General features: G+C 49.5%; 1 protein-coding gene across 11 annotated transcripts in view; it reads left to right on the forward strand.

Annotated features, from left to right (window-relative positions):
• Positions 1-23,316, forward strand: part of MARCHF10 (membrane associated ring-CH-type finger 10) — a 1,025,913-nt gene extending 1,002,597 nt beyond the window's left edge. For all 11 annotated transcript variants that reach the window (XM_069634147.1, XM_069634148.1, XM_069634140.1 and 8 more), the window contains one exon: positions 16,026-23,316. In XM_069634147.1, the coding sequence (XP_069490248.1) occupies positions 16,026-16,087 (62 nt within the window). In that variant the 3' untranslated portion in view covers positions 16,088-23,316. The remainder of the gene's footprint in view (positions 1-16,025) is intronic.
• Positions 23,317-27,031: the final 3,715 nt, after the last annotated feature.

Raw genomic sequence — 27,031 nt, forward strand, 5'->3', positions numbered from 1 at the left:
GCCTTAATCCATCCGGCCAAGCCCTCTATCGATACTGTCGCGGCGGCCCTGGCTCAGCCTGTGGAGGCTACACCAGTGGTGGCGACCTCGGGGCTCAGAGTCTCCCTGCCACCTCGGAGGGAGTCCTCTTTTGTGCCCATCGATAGGACCCCCGTGAAATCCCCGGCGGGGAAGAAAAAGGGGGGGCAGGGCGTCGTCGTAGATTCGGCCTCAACCTCGGAGGAAGAGCTGATTGAGGTCTTAAGCCACGGCCTTGGCGTGGAAGAAGACCGGCCCGTCGAGGGTGCCGACGGGGCCCCTGATCGCCCGTCGGATTCCCCTCTGCCAGCGCCGCATGACAACTCGGCGGCCATTTTGTTGGCTATACAGTCCTTATGTTCAGAGATAAGGACGAGACTACCGTTGCCGACGGAGGAACCTCTCCCGTAGGGGGATCCTGAACCGGGACCTTCTGGTGCTCCCCCGCCCAAGAAAAGAAGGATTCACCCTCCACCTCCTTTTCAGCCGTCGCGCCCCGTCCAGCCCTCCTCCCCGTCCACCCGAGGGGATGATACGGGGACTGACACGGCAGCGACGGGTACGGACGACGAGGTATACGACGAGGATCTACCGTCGTCACCTCCCACCAGGGCTTCTCCGCCCGACGAGATTGGATCGTTCCACTCCATGATCGCCAGGGCATCCGAGCTTTTCCAACTCTGCCCTGAGGAGAAGAAAAAGGAAGGATTCCTTTATCAACGGCGCGAGGCCAAGAGGAAGACGGTCCTCGCGGTGCCTCTACTGGACGACATTTGGGATGAGGGCCTCGCCCTCCTCAAGAACCCTTCCACGACGCCAGCTAGAAGAGACCGGTACGAGAAGAAGTACCCGGTCCCGGACGCGGCCCCCCTGTGCCTCCGGGCGCAGCCTACCCCGGACTCCGTCGTCTCCGCGGCGGCCAGGAAGAAAGCGGGGGGGGGGGTGCGGCCTCCACATCGACTTCCCCACCGGACGGCGAGGGAAAGAAATTGGACGCTATGGGACGCAGGGTCATCTCGTCTGCAGCGACGACGATTAAAGCGGCCAACGCCTTGGCTATCGTGGCCCGCTACGACAGGGAGCTATGGTACAAACTGGCTCCCCTGCTGGACTTCCTACCGGACGACAAAAGGGGGAATGCCCTGGAGATCCTACAGGAAGGCGAGGTGGCGTCGGACCACGCCATCACTATTGCGACGGACATCGCCGACACTGGGTTTCGCCAGTTGGGCAACGGCGTGTGCCTTAGGCGGCGTGGATGGCTCAAGGCTACGGACTTCCGTCAAGACGTACAGACCAGAGTCCTGGGCATGCCGTTCGATGGGAACAACCTGTTTGGGAAAACAGTGGACGATTCCCTTCAGGCCATTAAAGCGGACACTGAGACGGCCCGGGCCCTTGGGGTTCTGCAGCAACGACGGACGCCCTTTCGGAGCAGCGGAGGCAAGGGCGCCTCCAAAGGTTCCGGCGGCGGTTTCTCCACCTACCGTCAAGCGGCCCGCTCGTCGTCTCAGGAGGCCTACAGAGGACGAGGCAAGTCTGGCGGACCCCGCCGTCGTCGCCAAGGAGGCAAAGCCTCATCGAAACAGGATTGAACCGGCCGTGGGGTCGGGCCCCCACCGAAGCACCCCGGTGGGAGGCCGGCTGGCGAGCTTCGTCAGCGTGTGGGAGTCCATCTCCACCGACCGTTGGGTGCTGGACGCCTTAGCCCGGGGCCACGCGCTCGAGTTTCAAAGAAGGTGCCCGCACGTCCCCCCCGTGGCCAGGAAAGAGCTTCACGTCCCTCAGCTTCTCCTGGAGGTAAAGGCGATGCTCATGAAGGGCGCCATCGAACTCGTCCCAAAGAGGCTTCGGGGCTCCGGAGTTTACTCGAGATACTTCCTCGTGAAGAAGACGGGAGGATGGCGCCCCATCCTAGACCTGCGACGTCTGAACAAGTTCATCAAGGCGCAGAAGTTCCGGATGGTCACCCTCCAGCACGTCCTGGGGCAGCTGGAGGAAGGAGACTTCCTGTCGTCGTCGGATTTGGAGGATGCCTACTTCCATATTCCCATCCTAAAGGGGCACCGAAAAATTCCTCAGGTTTGTGGTCCAAGGGCGTCACTACCAGTTCAAAGCCCTCCCCTTCGGACTACGGTCGGCACCCAGGGTATTCACCAAGTGCCTTGCACCGGTGGCGGCGCAGCTGCGCCGCGAGGGGATCCACGTCTACCCCTACCTGGACGACTGGCTCATCCGAGCCAAGACGAGGGAGCTCGCCGTGGAGCACACGGCAAGGACCGTCCAACTTCTCACGGACCTGGGATTCTCTGTGAACTACGCCAAGTCCCACCTGGTACCCGCGCAAAACGCACTGTTTCTGGGAGCGAAGCTCGACACAGTGTCCCTTCTGGCCTCCCCGTCGGAGGAAAGGACCAGGTCCATCCTGGGCAAGGTGCAGCGGATGTTGGTTTCCGACGCGGCCAAGGTGAGGTCCATCAAGTCCCTCCTCGGAATGATGTCTTCTTGCATCTACCTCATTCCCATGTGCAGGCTCCGGATGCGCCCGTTGCAGGAGTTCCTGGACGCGCGCTGGATCCAAACGACGGGCGGCTTCGAGGAGAGGATCACACTCGACGAGAGTTTCCGCCGAGCGGTCCGGTGGTGGGGCAACCGCGCGCATCTGACGGCGGCATGGACTTCCAGACCCCAGACCACCAGGAGACAGTGACCACGGATGCCTCCCTGGAAGGGTGGGGAGCGCACACCGAAAATCTGCATGCGAGAGGCCTTTGGCTCCCGACAGAGAAGTCCCTCCATATCAACGTCCTGGAGCTCCGTGCAGTGTTCTGGGCCCTCGGGTCCTTCCTTCCGTCCCTCAAGGGCAAGGTGGTGAGGATCTTCACCGACAACACCACCACCATGTTTTACATCAGGAAACAGGGCAGAACCAGGTCCCCAGCGCTGTCCACGGAGGCGCAGGACCTGTGGCATTGGGCCGTCGCCCAAAGAATGTTTCTGGTGCAGTTTCATCTGGCAGGGATAAAAAAACACCATCACCGACTCACTCAGCAGGGAGCTGCGCTCGTGCCACGAGTGGGAACTACGGCAGGATCTAGTGGATCGCCTCTTCCGACGGTGGGGCACACCCCAGATCGACCTGTTCGCGACGGCGACGAACTCCAAGTGCCGGAGGTTCGCCAGCAGGTTTCCCCAGGCGAGGAGCATGGGCGATGCTTTCTCGTTCCCCTGGGAGGGCCTGTTCCTCTACGCGTTCCCTCCTTTGCCACTGCTAATCCGGCTCGTCAACCAGCTCAAGAGGTCACGGTGCAGGATGATCCTCGTCGCACCTGCGTGGCCGAGGCAGATATGGTTCCCGGACCTTCTGGACTTGTCAGCGTCTCCGCCAATCAAGCTGCCGGTGGACGCGGATCTACTCTCCAGGGAAGGAGGCGCCATCCTCCACCACGACCCGAAATCGCTGAACTTGCAGGCCTGGCTCCTGCAGCGCTAGAGTTTGGAGGATACAACATACCGGCCGACTGCAGAGAGGTTCTTGCAAAGGCCAGGGCGTCCTCGACTCTTAAATGCTACGGACACAAATGGAAGAGGTTCTCTGTCTGGTGCCACGCACAGAAGATTAACCCTCTACGGATTACGGCTCCCCAGGTACTGCCGTACCTGCTGACGCTGGCCAAAGCTGGACTGGCACACGCGTCCATCAAGATTCATCTTGCTGCGATCTCCCGATACACCAGAACCACGGGGCGGACGTCCTTGTGGTCTCATCGTCTGGTGAAAGAGTTCATGAAGGGACTGTTCAGATCGTTCCCGCCGGTGAAGGCGCCGGCCCCGGCGTGGGAGCTCAACGTGGTGCTGACCAAGCTCATGGGACCTCCGTTCGAGCCTCTGCACTCGGCCCCGTTGAAGTTTGTCGTGGAAAAGAGCGTTTCTTGTGGCCATCACCTCCGCACGACGGGTGGGAGAGATCCAGGCCCTTTCCTGCAAGGCCCCGTACTTGACTTTTCACGACACAAGGGTAGTGCTCAGGACGCACCCCTCCTTCATGCCCAAGGTACCGTCGTACTTCCATCTCAACGAACCCTTGGTGTTGCCTGTGTTCTTCCCGTCGCCTTCGTCGCCGGCTGAGAGGACTTTGCACTCGCTGGATGTGGCTAGAGCGCTGAAGTTCTACGTGGACCGCACGAAGTGTTTTCGGAAGACGTCACAACTCTTTGTGAACTTTGGACCTGTCAATCAGGGGAAGGCTCTCTCGAAGGCTTCCATTTCCAGATGGCTCTCCGGCTGTATCATGTACTGTCATCGGTTGGCAAACCGACCGCTGCCTGGCCGTCCGAGAGCCCATTCCACCAGAGCGATCGCAGCTACCACGGCGTTCCTTTCTGGTGTGCCCCTGCTGGACATATGCAGGGCTGCTACGTGGAGGTCGACGCACACCTTCACGAAATTCTACTCCGTCGATCGGGATTCCAGGGAGGAGTCCAGGGTCGGCCAAGCAGTGCTGCGCAACCTGTTCGCCTGAGGTGAGCCTGGTGAGGAGGTAAGATGCTTAATGTTGAGTTTGCTGTACTGCTTAATGTTGAGCCTTTGCCACCTCCCGTGGTTGTGCATGTGTGTACTGCTATGTATTCTTTATTCATGAGCATGTGAATCCATGCCAGACCCCATGCTGGAGAAGGAACAAGTTACTTACCTGTAACTGTTGTTCTCCAGCATGGGTCTGGCATGGATTCACATGCGAACCCTCCCGCCTACCCCTCTGCGGCTCTTCACTTGGTCATACTGCCACTTCACGTGCTTCCAAATCTGAAGATGGCTGCCAGAGGCGGTGCTTAGGTAGAGGGCAGTCATTGGCTGTGGTCAGTATGACGCAGAGACCAATGATTGGTTATTACTACGAAAGACAGATCAGAAACGAAACTGATACTGGTTTTTTCTTTACCGAGGATTCCCAGCCTGATGACAGGGAATATTTATGAGCATGTGAATCCATGCCAGACCCATGCTGGAGAACAACAGTTACAGGTAAGTAACTTGTTCCTTCTTTCTGTTTTAATCTGGTAGAATTGTCCTGTAACCCTGTTTGTCTACTCTGAGTTATGATTTACGCGTGCTACACATGTACCTGCCTCCTGTTCATTATGCCTAGGTTCTGCTCTCTGTAACCCACGAGCGAACCTTTCATAATGATGTAACTAAGACATATTCTTGCAACAGCGCCTCGATGCCTGTGGGCTGCAGTGCGCTTTACAAATACAAATATTAAATAAAATAAATAAATGAGCCCCCGCAAACCCCCCCCCCCCCCCAATCTCCATTCCAGGTTCCAGTTTGGGACCTTAATCTGGTACTAAAATGTCTAATGTGTCCACCATTTGAGCCTGTACATTCATGTCTGTTAAGGTTGTTAACATTTAAAACCATTCTCTTCGTAGCATTAACCTCCGCCCGTAGAGTGAGTGAATTGCATGCACTATCATCTAAGCCACCCTTTACTATCCTGCAAAAGTATAGGGTTGTTCTGAGGGTTAAGCCTTAATTTTTACCAAAAATCATTTCTGATTTTCATGTAGGACAGAAAATTGTATTGCCCACTTTCTATCCTCCACCTCATCCTGGCAAAGAGGAGGAGAGATTACATAGATTGAATCCAGCCAGAGCTCTGAGCTTTTACATATCTAGACTATCCAAACTTTGTATTGACGATCAGATTTTTATAGGCTATACAGGTCACAAACTGGGTCAGGCTGTGATAAAACAGACCTTATCCAGGTGGATAATTCTGACCATTTCTGAATGCTACAGGCTGGCGCGCAAGGATCCTCCAGAAGGATTAAGGGCCCATTCCAGCAGGGTCATGGCTACCTCTACAGCCCTGCAACCTGCAAAGGTGTGTACCGATCAAAAACATTTGTGAGGCAGCTAGATGGTCTACTATTCACACATTCACAAAAGATTACTGCCCTGAGTCTTCCCTTGGTCAGGATGGAAGCTTTGGAAAAGCTGTCCTCCGTTCAGTTCATGAAAACCATTGAAAACTAAATTCTTACTCCTGCCACCAAAACAAACGCTGCTTTGGGAGTCTATCAAAGATGAGGAATACGTGGGGGGACACAATCCATTTGAAGAACAAGTTACTTACCCCTGGTAACGTTCTTTCGACTGGATGTTCCTCCCACATATTCCTCATCGCCCTCCCAGCCTACCCCACGGTAGAATTTCCCATGCTATTACCGCTTTCACGCCTTCAAAGTTCAAAACCCGTGGTTATGCGGGTCATTTCTACTGTAAGAAAAACCGAACTGAAGCCACAGGGCGCTGCGCATGTCATATATACCTTCAATTACATCATCCTCCAGACGGCGACATCGAATCGACGCACAGGGCCATCTGCCAAAAAAATAAAATAATTTCTGCTGAAGCTGAATATCGAATATCAAAGATGAGGAATATGTGGGAGGAACATCCAGTTGAAAGAACGTTACCAGGGGTAAGAAACCTTTTCATCTGCTCACTATTGTTTCGGTGGATCGTGTCTAAAAATATAAAATTGCCCAGTAATGTTGGGACATCTTATTCATTATCAGAGCACTGGGAAATCCCATATATATGCAATTTATTCAAGCAACGTTAACACCCACACCATATTTTCAGGATTTGAGCAATAGCCTAACTTTTAGGAGTGGTTGAGGAAGAAAAGTCTTACAAGCAATACAACTAACTTCCACAGCACCTGCACCTTGCAAAACATGATCATGGTTTCAGGAAATAATATAGTGTACCTAGTTTAAAATCAATTGAGGGTGAACGAGTAGAATATCAAGCTAACCTAAACTAAGCAATGATAGTAGTTAATTAACCAGATGCTATCTATGGAAAAATAGGCAATAATACTTGGATGGGATGATAATTGGCTAAACTGTCCAGTAGTGTTTGGCTTTGGAGAGTTGTACCAAGTCTGTTCTGCGAGCACTTCAATAGTCTATCGCAGGAGAAGCAAAAGAAAAACGGCCCTAAGTGTCTAAAGGAAGGGGCAAGATAAGGCAGCCAAGCCTCTAGTTGGCCTAATGTTTACTATCTTCACACTTTCTCAAAGAGGAATGCACTTGCAAGCGGGAGATGGTCAATACGAGCAAGCAGGGAAGTGTATGCTTCTTTTATTGATCTAGACTGGGACTCATGCTGACGGTGCTTGAGGTTGATGAAGGCCGGAACTGAGCAGTTGCTTCCGTTTACGTCTTACTGCTGTTCCTTCTGCTGGCAGCATTTGTTTTGGGGTACTGTTCTTGCAAAATATCTGGACTTAGAATTGTGATAGATTGTTCCTGTTTGGCTTCACCAAGATACCGGGAAAATATCACTCCCTCATTACGCCTCAGAAAGTGTAGTTAGTGAGTTGCTGTTTCTTGACAATATTTGTAACTGGAGGGACAGCCTCAGAATGGGGGTATCGGGTATTAATATCGCCACATATATGGTCGCCGTAAAAAATATCGCAGCGAAAATGTCGTGGCAATATTATTTGGGTGACCATATATGTGGCGATGGGGGCAAAAAAAAAATTGGGGGGGTTGCGGGGGTGTCCCCCGCATGTTGCATGCAATAATGTTGCCACAAAAAATGACCATTTTTCGGCAATATTTTTGTATGGCAATATTTATGTGGCGACATTATTACATGGAACCAGAACGGGCAGGACAAAGAGGCTAGCATATGGTTATATACAAAGGGGTGGTCCTGCTTTCAAACATTTGAACTTGCAATGACCATTTTGAAACCTCCAAGGTATGGACAATAGAACAATACAAGTTATGCTTCTATTGAAAAAAGTGGAAATTATCCGAACGCTGGACTTCTATCATAGTGGCCTTTTTTAATTTGGCTACATGTATAACTTTGCAATCATAGAGTAAAAACAAATGCAGAACATTTTCAATCAGATGAGTTCGTTTTCTCAAAAAAAGGACAGCAATGTGAAAACAGATATAAACAATAATGAAAATAGCACTTTTGTATTCAATGCATTCAACAAAATAAGGTGGGTGTTATAAATATACACACTCTTTAGCCCATATAAAGTCCACAATAGGTTTATGATATAGTTGGGTTGGTCCGCTATCGAGTGGGCGGAGATCCTAAAAAAAGGTAGGGTCTGTTGTAGCCTGGCTTAGAAAGGGATACCCAGATGACTGGTCCGACGTCAAGAACTAGAAGTGTTGGCGGTTATGGTGGTCAATATACACAGTTTATAATTCCAGAAGCTGTGTGACCTTGGATGTTTCGGCAGGATGGTTGTAAAGCCGCCTTCTGGGGCCAAGGTAAAACAGGCCTCCCTATAGATTAAAAGAAAAAACACAACATAAAGGTGTGTTTATGTAGAGTCCAGAGAGTAGATGGTGCCTCTAGAGCAAAGGAGTGGAGGTAAAACTAAGGGCTCTCTATATGGAGTAGTGAGCAGTCCACATGAAAGGGTATTGCAAGAGCAGATCCAGGCACCCAATAAACTAACCTTCTGTAAAAGCTGCAAAGGGGATGCTGCTTCAAAAGAATAGTGACTTATGTTCATGGGCAAGCGTGGTATTTCTGCTGCTGAGGTGTGTTGTCAGCGGTTGCCTATAGAAAGGGGAGACCCAAAAAATGTCCCACATCAATAGAATGCCGTTCCTTGACACACGGATAAGTGGTGGTACAGCAATCTTCATGAAAAATACCACAGCATACCTTGTTTCCATAACCTACTATAACTTAGAGTATGGGTAAAATGTTGTAGTACATCACTCTCAAGGTTTGCTGACCACTGTGCATGACTTGGTGTCTGTGTAGGTGATGTTTATGGTCTTCAAATCACTGGTATATGCACAAGCGGATCCGCAGGATGAGGTATCTACTGATCCATGTTGTGTAAACAAAGTTCTTGTTACACAAAGCTAAACTCCATTTAACTATGACATTTCTTGAACAGGGATCGCTTGCCTACTGATTGGGCTTCTATCTTCATTATAGGGATCCCACCCTTGACTTAGCCTACCAGGGACTTCTTGTGTGTGGGTAGGGACCTCAAGCCAAACTGGTACGAAGGGCGTGTGAAGGTGGGGAGGGGTTAAGAAGGATATAATTTGAGCCCATCTCCTAATGAAGATATTTCCAGTTGGTCTGCTTTCAATTCCACACAACCAGAGTGCTGATTGTGGAGTTTCTACAAACCCAGGAACTTCCCACTTCATTGTTTATTTTTTACAGCAGACAGTTCCTACTGTCCCCTTAACTTGTCTGCTGGAGAACAAATCCTTGGGAAGAGGCCTGTTCAATTTCACCCTAGTGCCCCTACAAGCACTGAGGATGGGACTTTAGAGGAGTAATGCAGTGGCATTGACCTAAGGCTGGTGCTAGACTGGTGAGCCTGGGGGAATTTCCCATATACCTTCTCCGTGCCCTACATCACCAAGCGACTGGTGACACAGGCCCTCAGGGTGTTACCCCTTTCTCGTCGCCGATCTTATTATGTGCCCTTGTCACAATGCCTGCCTAGTAACTTCTTATTCGAGGGGATTCGGTCCTCCGACGTATTCCATATCTATGACAGGTAATGTCCACAGCTGTGCTGCTTCAGAAAATCTTTGGCGCCTGCGTCGATGACGTTGATGCGCCGTCCCCGAGGACCTCCTCTGATGGCCTACGTCACCCGATGTGATAAGTAGGACGCACGACGCCCGTAGCCTCAGTTGGAGTTTTTTCTCCCAGAACGTGTTCGCTTCGTGAATCTCGGTACGCCTCGACTGTTTGGAGTTTGCTATATTCTTCTCGGTTCGTTGAACCTGTTCGGTTTTTGTGAAAACCTGTTCGTGACGATGTCTACTTCGTCTTCAACCCCGCGTCCGGGCTTCAAGAAATGCGGGGACTGTGGGTCCAAGATGTCGGTCACGGACTCGCACGACGCCTGCCTCTGGTGCCTCGGGGAGGCCCACGATACGGACGACTGTGTCGACTGCCAGTCGCTCACGGCCAAGGCCTTGCGAGAGTGCAAGAAGAAGCTGTTGGTGGGTCGGGTGTCTAAGCCCCGGAAGTCGAGGTCTACGGGGCTTTCGACGGATGACTCGAGAGGCGACTCTCTGCGTCATCATTGGAAGTCCAATGGGTCTCCTTCCAGGAGTCGGTCTCGCCACTCCTCCGCCTCTTCGAGGCATTCCCGGAAGCGCCGGCATAGGTCGCCTTCCCTGTCTTCTTCCGAGGACTCCGCCCATCGGTGGCTCGCTTATCCCACCATGCAAGCGACACCGGAGGAATGGGCTTCCTTCGGGAAGCAGATGTTAGCGATTCTTGAATCGCAGGGCACCGGTCCCTCCACGCCTCCGAGTGGGGTCGGTCGGCACCGGTCGAGAGACACCGCTCGTACGCCTTTGGGCTCGGGTGGCCGGTACGGCTCGCGGGAAAGGTCCCGCTCGGACAAGGGTAGCTGCTCTCGCCATGCCTGTTCCAGGTCCTGGTCCTCGACGCGCTCGAGACCGTGTGATCCTGTGCCGTCTTCGAGGAAGACGTCGACGCCTGTGGCACCGAGGTTGTCGAGAGACACGCTCGGAGCTCCGGCTTTGAGGCCTGGGTCGACGCCGTCGATGCTGGCGGCGCTGCAGCTGACGTCAACGCCGATTCGCTTTTCGAGGCGGTGGTGTCGGAGGGGCCCCGTGGCATGGCGTTTAGCCCCTAGAAAGGCTCTGGCTAAGGTCAGGCATAGCTTTGGTCCCCAGGTGTCTTCCTCTCACCGCCTGGAGTACATTTCTGAGGGTGATGAAGGCTCTGATGAAGGCTTGGTTCCGGTTACGGTACCAGATGAGCTTCTCTCGGGCCATAGCCAGTTTGATGACCTGAGACAGTCACTGCATGATGCCAGTGGACTGGACACCTCTCCGGAGTTGGAGTTTTGTAGGCCGGAGCCTGGCACTCATGCCGATTCTTCATACCGGCGCCTTATGCCTCGGGTCGCCGAGTACTTGGGATGGTCGGCTCCCCCAGGGGAGTTCGTTCAGGATGATGTCACGGACATCCTTGATCTTGGTCCCCCCACTGACCCGGTACTGCCGTTTCATATGGCTCTGCAGAGAAGGGTGGCGGCGGCTTGGACTGCTCCGGAGAGTCTCCCGGCAGTGGGCAAGTCTTTGTCGCGAAAATACCGTGCAGCCAGTAGCGACCCCTGCTACTTGTCCAGGCACCCCACTCCGGAGAGTTTGGTGGTGCAGGTGGCTACGGCCCCGGCAAAGCAGGCCTCGTATCCTACCATCCCTCCGGATAGGGACGACAAACGTTTTGAAGGCTGGGCGAAGAAAGGGTTTTCTTCAGGGGGTATGGCGCTTCAGGCGGCCAACTCCATATGTGCCTTGTCTCGTTTCACACACACTCTGTGGAACTGTGTTGCATTAGCGGCTGAACATATTCCCGAAGGGGACGAACGGGATGGTTTCCTTGCTATGGTTCAGGATGGCAAGGATGCCATGTGTGAGGCCGTTCAGTCGGGTTTGGACATGGCAGATTGTGTCAGCCGGTCCATGGCGGCGAGCACCGTAATACGCAGGTTTGTGTGGTTGCGTAAGTCTGGGTTCGCCCTTTGACGATGAACATCTTTTTGGCAGCAAGACTGATGAGAGCCTTGAGAGGTTACAGGCCTCCAAAGCTGCAACGAAGTCGTTGGGCGCTGCAGTTCGACAACCTCTGCCTTTTCATCCTAGGGGACAACAATGGAGGGGAGGTTCCTTTTGCTATTACTCGTCCTTCAGTAAAGCAAAAGGAGCTGTCAGTCAAAGAGGCCACTGTAAGAGTGCCAGAGGTGGAAAACAAGGTACTCGAGGTGCCAAGGCCGCTCGGGCAGTTGCCTCTTTGCCCTCAGGCAACGCCGCAGCCGCTACCACTACCACTCAGTCATGAGGCCAGGTCCCATGGTTCGCCGGTTGGGGGAAGGCTGGCGCAGCATCTTGTAGAGTGGCGCGCCATTACTTCAGATGTGTGGGTTCTGGAGATCATAGCCCATGGCTACTGTCTTCCTTTTCGGCAGAGGCCTCACGACAAGCCACCTGGGAACCTCTTTGAAGAGTCTGGATCCGCTCCTTGCACAGGAAATTCAAGCCCTGCTGGAGAAAGGCGCCATAGAAATGGTGCCTGTAGCGGAGAGGAACAAGGGATGGTATTCCCCCTTATTATTTGATTTCGAAGAAAGACTGGGGATTGAGACCCATCATGGACTTGCGCGGTTTGAACAAGCTCCTCAGGAAGGACAAATTTAAGATGGTTACTCCCTCTCAAGTCCTCCAGGCCCTTCAACTTCAGGATTGGTTGGTGTCTCTCGACCTCAAGGACGCTTACTTCCATGTGCCGATCCATCCCAAGCACAGGAAATACCTGAGGTTCGCGGTTGGCGACTCACACTTTCAGTTTCGGGTCCTGCCGTTCGGATTGACCTCCGCCCGAGGGTTTTCACCAAGCTCATGGTGGTGGAGGTGGTGGCAGCGCATCTCAGGAAAGGGGGGATTCATGTCTGCCCCTACCTGGACGATTGGTTGATCAGGGGGAGCTCTCCCGAGCAAGTCCTGGATCATCTGTCCGTCACCTGCCACTCCCTTCACAAGCTGGGCTTCTCCCTCAATTTACAGAAGTCCCATTTGACGCCAACACCGCGGCTCCAGTACATCAGAGCAGTGCTCGACACATCCCTGGGGCAGTGTTTTCCTCCCCAGGTGAGGGCTCTTCACATTCAGCAGATGGTGCACAAGTTTCAACTTGCCCAGAATCTCCCAGCATCCGAGTTCTTGAGACTGCTCGGCCTCATGGCATCCTGCATTCTTCTGGTGCCAGAGGCTCGTCTGCGGGTGGGCACTCAAGCTCCAGTGGTCTCAGTCCTCCGGCAGGCTGTCGGACCCTGTTCAGGTGCTGTCCTCGGTCGCCCAGGACCTTCTGTGGTGGGCCGTCGAAGGCAATCTGATGAAGGGGGCCCCATTTTGGCTGCCCTGGCCGGAGGTGACGATCGTGACGGACGCATCCCTCACAAGATGGGGAGCTCATGCTAACGAGTTGACAGTCAGCGGTTGTTGGTCTCCGTCGGAGTCCAGACTCCATTTCAATCTGTTGGAGCTGAGGGCCGTCAGGCTTGCCCTGAAGGCTTTTCTGCCGACTGTGCGGGGAAAGAGTGTCCTGATTCTAACGGACAACACAGTGGCCATGCACTACCTCAACAAAAAGGGGGGGGGGCAGGGTCACTTCCTCTGTGCATGGAGGCGATGCAGCTCGAGTTCTGGGCCATCCAGCAGGACGTTTCGATCTCGGCTGTTCATCTGGCCGGAGACAACGAGACGGCGGACGCTCTGAGCAGGCAGAGCACGATCTCTCACGAGTGGCAGCTGGCTCAGGAGATTCTCCTGGAGATCTTCGCCCTTTGGGGGTCCCCTCAAGTGGATCTCTTCGCCTCCAGTGTCAACCGGAAGTGCGAGAGGTTCTGCTCACGGGAATTTCCTCCAAAAGGAGCCTTAGGAGACGCGTTCGTGGTGGAGTGGTCATTCCCACTGCTGTATGCGTTTCCTCCAGTCCCCGTCATCCCGCAAGTACTGCGGAGGTTACGGAGGTTCGGTTCCCAGATGATCCTCATTGCTCCGGCGTGGGCCCGGAGGACGTGGTACCCGGACCTTCTCGACTTGTCCTTCTGCCCTCCACGTCGTCTTCCCTACCGAGACGATCTGCTCTCACGGGAGGGGGGTCAGGTTCTCCATCCAGAAGTCAGATCCCTCAACCTTCAAGCTTGGCTTCTGAAAGGTGGAGGTATAAGGATTGGGACCTCCCTGAAGACGTGATGGAGATGTTGCTCTCGGCCAGGCGGCTGGCAACATAGTCTCTGTACCGTTGCCATTGGAGAAAGTTCTGCGACTGGTGCAGCGTTAAGAATGTGGATCCTTTTGAGTGTGACATTCCCATGGTTCTGTCTTTTTTGCTTTCCTTGGCCCACAGGGGCTTGCAAGCGGGGACCATTAAAGGTTACCTGGCGGCGCTGTCCATATTTAAGCGCTCGTCTGAAGAATGTTCCTATGTTAAGATTCCTTTAATTTCTCAGTTTTTGAAAGGGCTCACTAATGTGTTCCCTCCGTCACCTTTTCTGGTGCCCGGTTGGGATTTGGACCTTGTTCTTAAGTTTCTTATGGGTGCTCCGTTTGAGCCTTTGCATTCTTGCCCTTTGAGACTGTTAACTCTGAAAACTGTGTTTTTGGTTGCGGTTACTTCCGCTCGCAGAGTGAGTGAGTTAGACACTTTCAGTTAAGCCACCCTTCACTGTGTTTCATAAGGACAGGGTTGTCCTTAGAGTTCGTCCTTCCCCTCTCCCGAAGGTGGTTTCGGAATTTCATTTGAGCCAGAAGGTTGTTCTTCCGGCGTTCTATCCTCCTCCACATCCTGGTAAGGAAGAGGAGAGGCTCCATAGGCTTGATCCTAGGAGAGCGTTGAGCTTTTATATTTCGCGCATGTCCCGGGTCAGAGTGGACGATCAACTTTTCATTGGTTACGCTGGAAAGCGTTTGGGACAAGCTGTGATGAAACAGACTTTGTCTCGTTGGATTATTTTAGCTATCTCCGAGTGTTACCGCTTGGCGGGTAAGGACCCTCCGGCTGGCTTGCGGGCTCATTCTACAAGGGGAGTGGCTGCGTCTACTGCCCTGCAGAGGGATGTTCCTATTCGTCACATCTGTGATGCAGCCACCTGGGCTTCAGTACATACTTTTGTACGGCACTACACTCTCGATTCCATCGGAGGGCAGGATCTGGCCTCTGGCAAGGCAGTCCTTTATTCCGCTATTTAATTGGGCATGCTAAATTTGGGTTCTAAATTCTTTTCCCACCTCCTTGCTTGGTACTGCTTTGGGAGTCTGTCATAGATATGGAATACGTCGGAGGACCAATCCCCTCGAAGAACAATGTACTTTCTTACCTGGTAACGTTCTTTCGATGGGATGGTCTGAAGACGTATTCCATATCGCTCCCTCCCTACCTTCCCTGCTGCAGAATTTCTTTTGCGATTGCAGCTTGCGTTCCGCAAGGCCTTGTGTGTCCGACTGGCAGAAAACTGGTGTGTCACGTTCTGGGGGAAAAAACTACAACTGAGGCTACGGGCGTCGTGCGTCCTACTTATCACATAGGGTGACGTCAGCCGTCGGAGGAGGTCCTCTGGGACGGCGCATAGACGTCATCGACGCAGGACGCAGACGCCGAAGATTTTCCAAAGCAGCACAGCTGTGGACATTACCTGACATAGATATGGAATACGTCGTTAGACCATCCCATCGAAGAACGTTACCAGGTAAGAAAGTAACTTGTTCTTTCGGTTCATTTGTTATAGGTAAAACACGTATGCAACCACAAGACATGAAGAGAAGAGTCTAGCAGTATTATTTCTGCAATATATAAAAAAGGTTATTGTAGACGGTTTCATGAGGAAAAACCAGTTAGATCTGAGCTTCTCAGTTCATATCTGACCGGCCACACCGTGGGCAGCAGTGAATGTTCTGAAGTAATGAATTAAGTGGATTTGATTTCTAGGAAATAGTACGTCGGTGTCGGTAAGTTCCTATTTCCATGTACCTTTGTTTCAAACTATAATTGAATTTGTGTTAGATCTATTACAAATGACTTTGAAAAATAGAACTGTACAAAACAATATCCATAACCAAGGGGGTCTGTGGTTGCACAAGACGGTGATAATATCCCAAGATATTAAACCCAGGAAGTGGTTGTCCTTGCCCAGAGGTGTGCTAGAAGAGTGCACACACACCAGCTAAGGTCCATCATATAAGCATCCTGAATAGGCACAACGTCAAATGACACAGCCCCTTTGTGAAGGTTTTTTCCTACGGAGTGGCGACTGTAAAAGGTTTGAGTGACAGGAGGGTGGGTATAGTGACCTAACTGTTGGGAAGAAGGGGGTAGGCTAATCAGGGGGAACAAGGTTTGCATTTAATGGCTAACAGTTTTTTTTTTGCATTATACAGGCAGAGAATCGGGAGATACCAACGAGGACAGCGAATATAGAAGTCCCAGCAGCATTTCCTGAGACATACCAGAAGCGGAACTTCTACAGACATGTCCTCGCTCAAGTTACCTCTACCCATGTGTTCTAAGAGGCATTTTGCTTTCTACTGATAAGAGAAAAATATGACGGTTTATCTTATCATTTTGCCAGCACCTCAAAAGTTCTTTGCCGGTCTGCTGGAATGACCATGCTTTGGCCATCTATACCTTCAGTGGATGTGATTCTCCTGCTGAGGGTCACTAAGGATAAGGTTTTAAATAAAGCACCTATAGTCTAGTTGCATAGAATTGGTGGATCAAACAGCATTGCTTGAAATGGGCATCAAACGTACAGTAGGTTAAAAAGAAATATATTTTAAGATATACTCCGTCAATATGGAGGATAACTTGTTACCATGATTATAATGTATGGCTGTATTGGTTCAGTGTCAAGTAAACTGATAACATAAAACTAAAATATATATATATATTGACAGACATAAACTTGTTTATCGATTGGCAAAATCAGGATGTCTATCACCACCAAGCGAAGAGAATGTTTAATCCGCAGAGTGCATGAAGTAAATTGTCCCTCTCCTTCACCTACGGTCTGTAAGCATAGTTATTAATTCAGGTTGGAAAAAAACCAAGAACCTTTCAGCAAAGTAATGACAGTATTAATTGTTTTTGCAAAGCCAAGGTTTCTTGCATACTAGCCATGATTACCTTCTTCATAGTTGGAATTTAGTCTGCTCCACCCCCCACTGCTGTATCCCGAGAAGTCCATATTATGCATGATTGTACAGGACAGCCTGGCAATAAGTAATCTTTCCAAAATGAAGCCAATGCTTAATTGTACATATTGTGTCACTGTTGACAATTCGAATTTATTTAAGGTTTATGCACCTTCTTCTATGACTTGATCTAGGAGATGTGTCCAGTCTTCTTGAGGTTAGGATGATTATCTCAACAATAAGAACACCCCTAATCTCCCAAAGGAATCTATACTTCCATATTAAATGGAAATAAGTTCCACTGTGGTTTGTACACATCCTTTCATTATTCCATCTGGCGACTACAAGGCCCTATGCAAACATTTAATATCTTTTCAGCAAAAGCTTTGTTATTTGTCATCCTCTGGGAATAAAGGGTGGCTGATATCCAAATCAGGCATATAAAAAGTTGCCGACATTTCCGATTGCCAGAGTGCCAGGCAACAGTGCAAAAAGTCTGGATCAATGCTCTAGGAAATGGACCGCTACATCCGGAATGCCTTGATATCTGGATTTTTAAACATTATGTGCCACTGTATTATCTGGAATGGCTATATTTAAGGAAATAAAGGTGCTGTTAATAGAGGGTTCTGGATAATAGTGTGGATAAGGTTTTTACTGTAGTTTAGTCCCATCTTGTATGGATACTGTTCATGTATTCTGCACAATCTTCCTCAATGTATCGGTTTCTATTGGGCCATTATTTGTTTCAGATATTTATCTTCGTTTTTTCAATACGCTTCCCCTGCAGTACCTTCTAAAGATTTTGCTGCTATTAGTGTCTTCCTTAAAAGCTTTGCTACGGGTTTGTCATATTGTACTCATCAAGTTGAGTGCAATAGTTCATGTATATAACAGTATGAGATGGTGCCCCTTATATACATGAAGGCATATCAGATTGGAAGACTGGTTTAGAAATCCTTGCTCAGGCGCTTGATTATGCCTGATGCCCTCCTTCCCCCAAAAGACTTCCTTTATTTTCTTAATTCAATAAATAGTTTTAAAACAAAGGCTGAATTCAGGTCGACCAAAAGTGCACGACAAAATGCAGACTTTCAAATGAAGGTCTTTCCAAACATGTAGAACCAGAGGGTATCATCACTATGTAGTCTAACATCGTGTAGTTTACATCAAATGATTGGCTTTGGCCCCTTTTATTTACATGCCTTTATTCTCTGGTTTCAAAAAAACAAAATTGAGGGACCGCAAAATCTCTTTGCTTGCCAGCTGTAGATTTGTAGAATGTCAGAGCATTGTCAGTGGTCCTTTTTATTTTATAATATTTTCAGGAAGGCCACAGCAAATGTTTTTCTTAAGGTATAATGAAGGCAGCAAAATAAAAGGAAGTGAGTGCATCTTACTTTTCAGTCCCGTAATGGGGGCAGTGCTCTAACAGTGAATTTCTGCATTTACAAGTTAAGGAGGCCAGCAGTAAGATTTTGAACAAAATTTCAGGAAGAGATTTTTGCATAGAAAGAACTTGATATTAATTTTTTCTTCCACGCCTCAAGATTCTTTATTATCCAGGTACTATGAAACTTGAATCATTCCTTTTGGCTTTTTTGCATACTCCTTGGAGAGCCTGCTCATAAGGAAGCCTTCTTCATGGAGCTCAAATGCTGTTTTACTTCTCCTCTGTGGTTCTCTTACAGAGTCTTTGGAGACCCAGGTTATCCATTGCATGTCTGTTATATTTGTACCAGAGCCCCAAACACCCTCCTGGTGATGAAATTACAGCCCATGGCTTCTTTGTCGGTCCTAAATTCATGAAGAATTGTGCTTCTTCCTCAACTATCAAGATTGTGTAACGGGTCTACTTCCTTGTTAATGTTTCACCCAAACAGCCGCACTACCATTGTTAACAATCTGTGTGTGTCCCTGGGTGACTATTGGAGCGTGCTCTTATATTATCCTCAAAGTACATACCATTGCAATATCTTTTGCTTTTCATCCTTCCATTCCATCCTTGTTGCTGGGCCACAAACATCCTGTTTGGAGACAGGCTGACATGCAGGCATTGTAGAGTCAGCCTGTGGTCTATCCCCCACCCCTTTACTGTAATGGATCAGCTTCTTTCCCTGGTTTGAGATACTCCAGTGAATCCTGATGCCGTCTTCTGCACAGGTGGGCGTGAGCATGTGTTCTGTGCTGTACGCTGAAAAGACACACGTTTTCCATTCAACATGGGAAAAGTGAGGTATCTTGACCCTCTTAGGCTAGACTGCCATCTCAGGCATACCTCATGCAGCACATCAGGAAAAGGAGAGCTCATTCAGTTTGGGCTGAAAGGTTGAGAGAAGAGGTTTACTCAGCCTCCATAAATGGTCTGTCTGTGGCACTTCACCAAGTTAGTCTACTAAGCAGAGAGTAAGCCCAGTTGGATCCAGCTTCTGCCCTGTTTCCCCAGTCAACATCCAGGACAGATTGTCAACATTTAATTCTCACTGCCCGGCCTCTGCCCTCATTGTAATCGCATTAGAGGGTAATCACCAAATGCAATTGCTTCCTACTGGTGTCGCCAATAATGCTCACCTAGTTGAGCACATTGTCAGGGATCTATATCTTTACATGTTTGCCCTGTACACACATTTATATTCACAACGCTGCTATTACGTAATTGGGGAGTGAATTGAAATAGCAGTTCATGTAAATTTATGACGCAACAGTGTCCTCACCTGTTTAAGTCAAACAGTTCTTGTTGTGAAAAGCACTTGACCAATGTTTTTGCGGCCATCAAGAAGACACATCGACTTAGTCACTGGCCTATCTGGCACACTGCCTCTGTGCTTTGGTGCTGCTGTGAATCTGTTCATTGAGAGCAATATTAAGTTCCAGAGCAGGAATGCGTATTGAATGGACTCAAACGTGGGCTTCTTTGTCTCTAGATGTTTGCCTTTCCCTGGGTCCTATTTGATCACATATCTGACTAATTCGATCAGTTATGGCTAGACCTATTTTCATCAAGAGGCAATATGGTTCTTCAGATTTTTCTGTTAAAACAGTGAATCTTGTGACATGGTTTAAGATGCCCAGTGTCTGCACTGTCGTTAGATCCTTACTTGCATTTCCTAGGACTTCCTTAATGTGTAAGGTCTTGGGGAGGGTTTGTTGGGACATAGTATTGGTTGTTTTGGTGTTCCGGATCAGGGTTTGTATTTCTTGGTACCTACCACATCTAGCAAAGGCTAATAGTCTACATCTTTGCCTACTTTGGCTTGGAGGTTGAAAGGCTAGGTCTGAAGCAGAAAGGCCTTTCCAGAGACTTGGCAATCTCCATTTAACAGTTTGTTGTTATTCCATCCTAATGACTTAAACCCTTTGATCTGCATCACCGATGGACATGTGTTCCCTTGTTTTATGACCTCTTCAGTTGTTGGATTTTTGTCATCATGTTTTGCTCTTCTTTCAGTCAGTCAACAAACTTTTATTCGGCATTGCGCATTCAAGTTAAAAACATATTACAGCCGTGACCTAAGAAGAGAAAATAGTAAATACAAAGATTACAAGAAATTAATACAGAAATTATTACAACAGTTACAAACAATTCACATATTAAAACCACGAAAGAGCCCTGCTTGCAGCCTCATTGTAATGGGTGCCAAGTCTAAGCAGGTTACTTATGATTAGTTCCTTAATATCCAGTTGATAACACAAAAGAGAACCTTAATCACGACCTCAGGAACTGTTATAGGCATACTGCTTCTTTTGGACTTGGGTTTATCGATTTTTTTTTTTCTTCTTTTTTATTTTTCCTTAGCAACCATGTCCTATGGATGTAACCGGCAGACCTGAACACCACAAATGGGTCCATGCTATGCCTCAAACGCCATTGCTGCCTCTGTATGCCTAATCCCAGCTGCCCTCACAGGTGGCCTCAAATACATACTCCTAAGGGGCTTCGGCTTGCTACATAACAGCATAAAGTGCGATATAGTCTCTTTTACCATCCCACACATCGGGCACTGATCTCCGTTTGCTGTGTTCCATGATTGTGTACAGGTGGCCACTTGGAGGATGCTTTTTCTTACACGTAGATATAGGGACCTTTCAAATGCTGGGCAAATATAATCCAGATAGGGATTAGTACTAGGTTGGCGGAGTGCAAGGTATGCCGGACCCAGTTTTAGTTTCAGGGCGTCCTGCACCAGGTGGTCTCTTACTCCCCTGACCAAAGCATCTCATTCTTTTCTTTGTGCCAGTGGTCTGACATTCAGGGTTAACCCACAAATTGCCACCCCCCACATCAGATATTTTTTTATTTGACAAAGCCAGGGCAGTGATTTCCCGCCATCTAGGGTCATTAGATGATTCAGTACTATCCTTATGTTTTCTAACCCTTCCTGTTTCCACAACTTTAACCAAAATAAAACCGGTCTGAGCTTAAACTGTACAACCACAGGAGTAACATTGAGTTCTAAAAGTACCAAGACGGAGGGAACGCTCTTTGGAAGTGAGACCAATTTTTTAGAAACATGTGCTCGCTTTTGATAAGGTCATCTACTTTGGCATGACCCCATAATTCGGCCTTATACAGGGCTGCAGATAAGGCCTGTTTTCGTATAAATTCAAGGCAGGGGAAATTGCATCTCCACCATGTCTTACATGGAAGGACTTGATTGACACAGTAAGTTTCTCCATGGTGGTGACAGAGCAATTAACCTGTTTAACCAAGCCCCCCCGTCTCTTGTAATCTTACCCAAGATAATCAAAGTGTTATACTTGGGCGAGCGCTACTCCATCCACCTTGAGTACGAGTGGTTTACATTTTGTAAAACTGGGACTAAACACCAGTACTTTTGACTTATCTATGTTCAGTTCCAGTTGTAACTCCTTACATTTAGATATGAAGATCACCAGGGATATCTCCAATCCCTGCGCGGTGGTAGCCACCAGCACTGTGTTATCTGAATAGAATAGTGCTGGATATTTGTTTTAAGCCATTTTGGGACAGTCCTGGCACCCCTTCAACACAGCATCAATTATTTCTTGAATATATAAGTTAAATAAAAGTGGTGCAGGGTACAAACTTGCCTTACCCCCTTGTTGACTGCAAAGGCTGTTTTTTTCCCCCAAGACCATAACGGACCGAGGCACTATTTTCAGAGTATAATCCCGTTTATAATCCTAATCAAGTTAAGTGGGGCTTTGCGTGCATTAAGGAGGCTTCACAGTTTTTCCCGGGGAACAGAGTCAAAAGCAATCCTAAAGTTTAGGAATGCTACATACAATTTCATTTTTTTTAGGACTGTGTATTTCTGGGTTAACATGTAAAGCATAAAACATTGGTCAATGGTGACTTTATTCCTTCTGAATCCGCCCTGAAGGTCAGTAATTACATTGCTGTTATCTGCCCACTCTTGGAGGTGTGCAAGACTTACCTTCCCGAACAGTTTACCCGTATTGTCCAATAAAGATATCGGGCTGTAATTTTCCAGGAGGTTCTTCCCGCCCTTCTTATACAGTGGAATTTTTACGGCCTTACGCCACGACTCTGGGATTGATCCTTTCCTTATAATGGAGTTAAAGACCTTACACAGGACAGGTGCCCACCTCGTCCCTGAACAGATCGGCCGGAATCAGGTCTGGGCCCGATGCTTTACCGCGTTTCTGGTTCTAATGGTGCGTTCAACCTAGTCTATAGTAATGCATAGTTGGTCAACGGGTTTGGGTAGGCCCACAATGCAACAGGATGGATGCAAAGTTGCAAAATCCTGTTCACCGTAAAGGACTGAGAAGTGCTGCTGCCAAACCTCTGCATTAATTCAGCAGTCGAATCTTTGGTCGCCTCTCAATTCCTTATCGCTAACCAGTTGCCAGTTTTCTTTCATGGACAGTCCTAAATTTACATTCTCAACTTGCTGCTATCAAAGCTTTATGGGAATAGTATGCCTACTTTTACGTGGGTGTGAGATTTCCTCTTTAACCAGATGTGCCTCACTTAGAGTGCCACTTGCCATTTTTTCTTTGTGCGTTTACTTTGCATTTTTATTTAACCACTAATGGAAAATTAGCTGACCAAAAAGTGTTTTTGGTGGCTATTACCCAGACAAGACGGATCTGAGTTTCTTTTTCATCATCAGTTCTATTTGAATTTTTGTCTAGACAAGTTGATTTATGTCTTTGTTCAGACTTTTTGCCCAAGCTCCTGTCTTGTTTTCATTTGTTGCAAGACAGTGCAATTCTTTTTCTGGATCTTTTTATCTTAGAAGATATGTTTTTACACAATGTGGATATGCTTTGCACCCTCATGTTCCACCTGAAACGCTTGGCTGGGTCTAAGATGTCTTATCAGGCTGGTACAGATTTAGCACCATTGGTGCCAGAAATGTCCTATGTAGTGTTGGTGGCCTCTGGGGCTGACTTGCAAGCGGCATCATTGACCGATATCTTGTGGCAGGCACATTACTTATTCTTGGGATATGAGGTTGTGCAGATGCTGGGTTTGATTTTCCATTTGCTGATTTGCCCTCAATAAACGTATAGCTGCCACATTGGTAAAGCCATGCCCTTATCGTGTTTTGCTTCTTAGTGATGCCCCCACAAAGAAAGGGCACTGATGGATGTTTTCTGATATTAGAACTGCTCAGGAAAACGTACGGCAATTGCAATGTACAGATATTCATGATAAAAACAGGTCAGTCGGATCGGCCACCAGGGGGCGCACGGATGGTGTACTCCTCCGTGTGAGCTCTGTCCCTGTAGGTCTGCGAGGTGACCTGAGCCCCCACCCCGCGACCCCCCCACGGTGAAAACAGCAGAGAATCGTGCATCGGAATACACCTGCATCATCCTGGAGAAAAAACGATCGAAATCGGACCCGTGAAGCCCAAGTAACGTCGAGTGAAGTTCTTCGCAAGAGACGGCGCGAAATCGAAAGCAAACTGGCCGGACCAGCGAGCGGGCCCAGCAGGAGAGTGATGCACCCCCCGTGAGGCGCTGACCACCGAGCCTCCCCTCGGCCCTCAGAGCTACCCCCCTGAGGTGCCCCCGAACGATCCACAGCATGGACCCCCCCAGTCACGCCCCCCGGCCCGCGGAAAACAAGGAAGGCCCTGCCGAGAGGTAAGCTGCGCCTTCCACTATACGCAGCTCACACTGTCCGCCGCGACCGTGGTACATCCGAACATCACAGCCTACGTGCAGGGCCTCAGCCCTCAAAGGGACTAACGGGGAGGCGCGCTCTAGGGCTACCATAACTTCTCGGAACACCTACAACGCATGTTACCACATGCAAAATGTAGAAGCACGGGGCAAGGTGAATCCCAACAACGTACAGTCTTCTCCCAGCCCCCCTCCTTATGGACACATAGCCTTCCGGCCCCGCAGATCATCTGCTCCTCCTAATGCATAGGGCAAGGATCCTTCGTACTGAGGGTAGGGCCCCCGAAACAGGGGCGTGTGCCTCCTCGGATCCCTGGCATTGATTGGAATTGAGACCAAGGAGACACCTTCCAACCTTGCCCCTACGCATATTTCGAAGGTTATCTGCTGGAGCGTGTCACCAACTTGTCCCTCCTGCAGGGTGAGCACATCACCGCTAACAGACGACTAAGAACCGTGTGGGGTCGCAGCGCAGTCTGAGGGGTAAGCCCTCACGTCCTACCCTCGCCTGTCCGAACCCGAGACTTTGAGGTGAGGCACCCAAGTATATGCAGGTCAAAATAAAACTGGCTGGTTACGCTTACGCTCCCTCCACCCACACACTCATCACCCCCAAGATGGCGATGGAACCCGTGGCACACGGAGAGACAGCAGCCACGAAAGGTGACATAGCGGCCCTCCTGACGGAGATAAAGAATATGGGGGACAACATAGGCGGCAAGATTGACAAAATCACCCAACGCATAGATAAGATTGAGGACAGGTTGGAGGGGTAGAAAACAAACAAGCCTCCATAGATACTTTGGAAACACAACTCGAACACAGGATCACGGATCTCGAACAGCGGGAAGAGGAATACAGACTTAAGATGGATGATCTGGAAAATCAGGAGAGGCGGAACAATTTACGCTTTTTTGGCATCCCGGAACAGGATGGGGAGACGGAGGAGAGCCTTAAAGCAACACTTCATGATATCATTAAAATCTTGGCGGCAGATGATGAAATTGATGAACCAAGAACAGAACGGATCCACAGAGCGGGTGGCCCACCTGGAGGCCCGAGATCGCTCCTCGCCCGCTTCCACAGATACCAGGACAAAGCAAAGATTCTCTAGAAGGCAAGTTGTGGAGGCGTGATCACTCTCAACGGTGCCCAGGTCACCATATATCAAGACCTATCTGCCATGACATTGGCGCTGAGAAAGATGTGTGGCCCCCTGACAAAATGGTTGAAAGAGCGGGATACCCGATATCGGTGGGGATACCCCTTCTCGCTCTCTTTTGAACATGATGGCACGAGAATCAGACTACAGTCGGAGAGGAAAATAAAGGCCTCCATCTCAGATCTTGTCGATCCCCGTGAACGAAGGGATGATGAAAACACTCCAAGAAACGAAGGGCGAGATTGGAAACTCCGGGGACCTAAGAGGCAGAGAGTCAAAGGGTTGAGAAAGTTTCAGAGAGGTAACACCCCAGAGGGGGACAAGTGAGCTAGACCAGTGGCAGCTACCTTGACACTATGAGTATGTTTGAGATAAGGGCCGCTTTCGGCCAAACACTAAGGTTATTTTCGATGGTTGTAAGTTGGGGTGAAAGGGGAGTTGGGAGGGGGTGCTCAGATTTATGTGGCGTTTATTGTTAATTAAAGGACCGTGCGATAATGGTCCCTATTGGTGGTTCGCTGCTAGTTCAGTGAATCTAACTGGACCTGCTCGGACGCCGACGTATGGGGGGGGTTGCATGGGAGGGAGAGGGAGGGATCTGCAAGACAAGGGGGAGGGTACAACTATTACAGAACTTTTACTCGCTGCTGGGATGGGAAAGACACTAAGATTGGTTGAGGGTACGGAACACAAGATATGGCGAGCCATTGTTGTGAATATCGCATTGTCATATATTGATCGCCACTTCTGATGCAAGCGTACGAGGCCCCTTGAAAGTCGGGACGCTTAATGTCAAAGGCCTTAAGTCACCTACTAAGAGGTCGTCAGTCCTACGGGAATTCCGAAGGGCTAACATTGATATCTACTCTTACAAGAAACAAAGTATGTGAAGGGGGAGGAGAGGTCTATTCTGGGGAAACGTTTCGGCACAGAGTTTTGGGGCTCGGGAGCATTGCGAAGAGGGGGAGTGGGAAACCTCATCAGAAAGGGACTTTATTTCCTTGTCTCCAAATCCTGGTCAGATGCGGAAGGTCGAGCTTTTTTAGTTGTGGGGACTATTGGGAGGGTGGATGTAACGATTGTCACAATCTACTCTCCCAATGTAGGACAGCTCCGATTCCTCTCTAAAACTGTCCCCAAAATAATGTTGGAAGCCACCGGCCAGATTATACTAGGCGGAGACTTCAACCTATGGGCAGATCACGACTTAGACCGGAAAGCGGGACGCCCAGACGTCGATGTTTCTGTGAGAGGAGAACGCAGTGATTTTGCAAACATGATGCAGGTCTATGCGCTAGTAGACACATGGAGGATGATGCATCCTGATGAAAGAGGGTATACATTTTATTCACCTCCACACAGTACTTTCACCCGAATAGATTAGATCTACCTTTCACGAGAACTGAACACCACCTCACACTCAGGGATTACCCCGATAACGTGGTCTGACCACGACATGGTCACAGTCGATATACAGTGGGAACATCTACCAGTTAGGGGCGGGAAGTGGAGATGTAATGAGGCCCTATGGAGAGACCCCGTCTTCAAAGAGGAACTCGAAACAGAGATCAAAGAATACTTTAAAGCCAACGATATCGGGGAGGTCTCTAAACAGAGTGTGTGGGAGGCGGCCAAGGCAACCTGGAGTGGGATCCTCATACGGGAGGGGGCTCGGAAGAAAAGGGAAAGAACCCTTATTGAGAATAAGCTCCGGAGTGAAATATGTCATCTTGATAGAGAAGCTAGCGTGGGGGACACCACAGACCCTGATAAAATCCAAGAGGCCAGGAAAAAACGGGAAGAACTCCGCCACCTAGAACATGGTCAGATAGCACGTAGGCTACACCTACTGAAGCAGAAATTTTATGAAAAGGAGATAAGGCTGATGCGCTGCTAGCGGCTAGACTCAGGATGCAACGGGCAGAACGTAGGGTGAAAGAGATTACAGACC

The sequence above is a fragment of the Ambystoma mexicanum genome, chromosome 13 (assembly GCF_040938575.1).
Source record: "Ambystoma mexicanum isolate Mex_15411 chromosome 13, UKY_AmexF1_1, whole genome shotgun sequence".
Taxonomy (NCBI): domain Eukaryota; kingdom Metazoa; phylum Chordata; class Amphibia; order Caudata; family Ambystomatidae; genus Ambystoma; species Ambystoma mexicanum.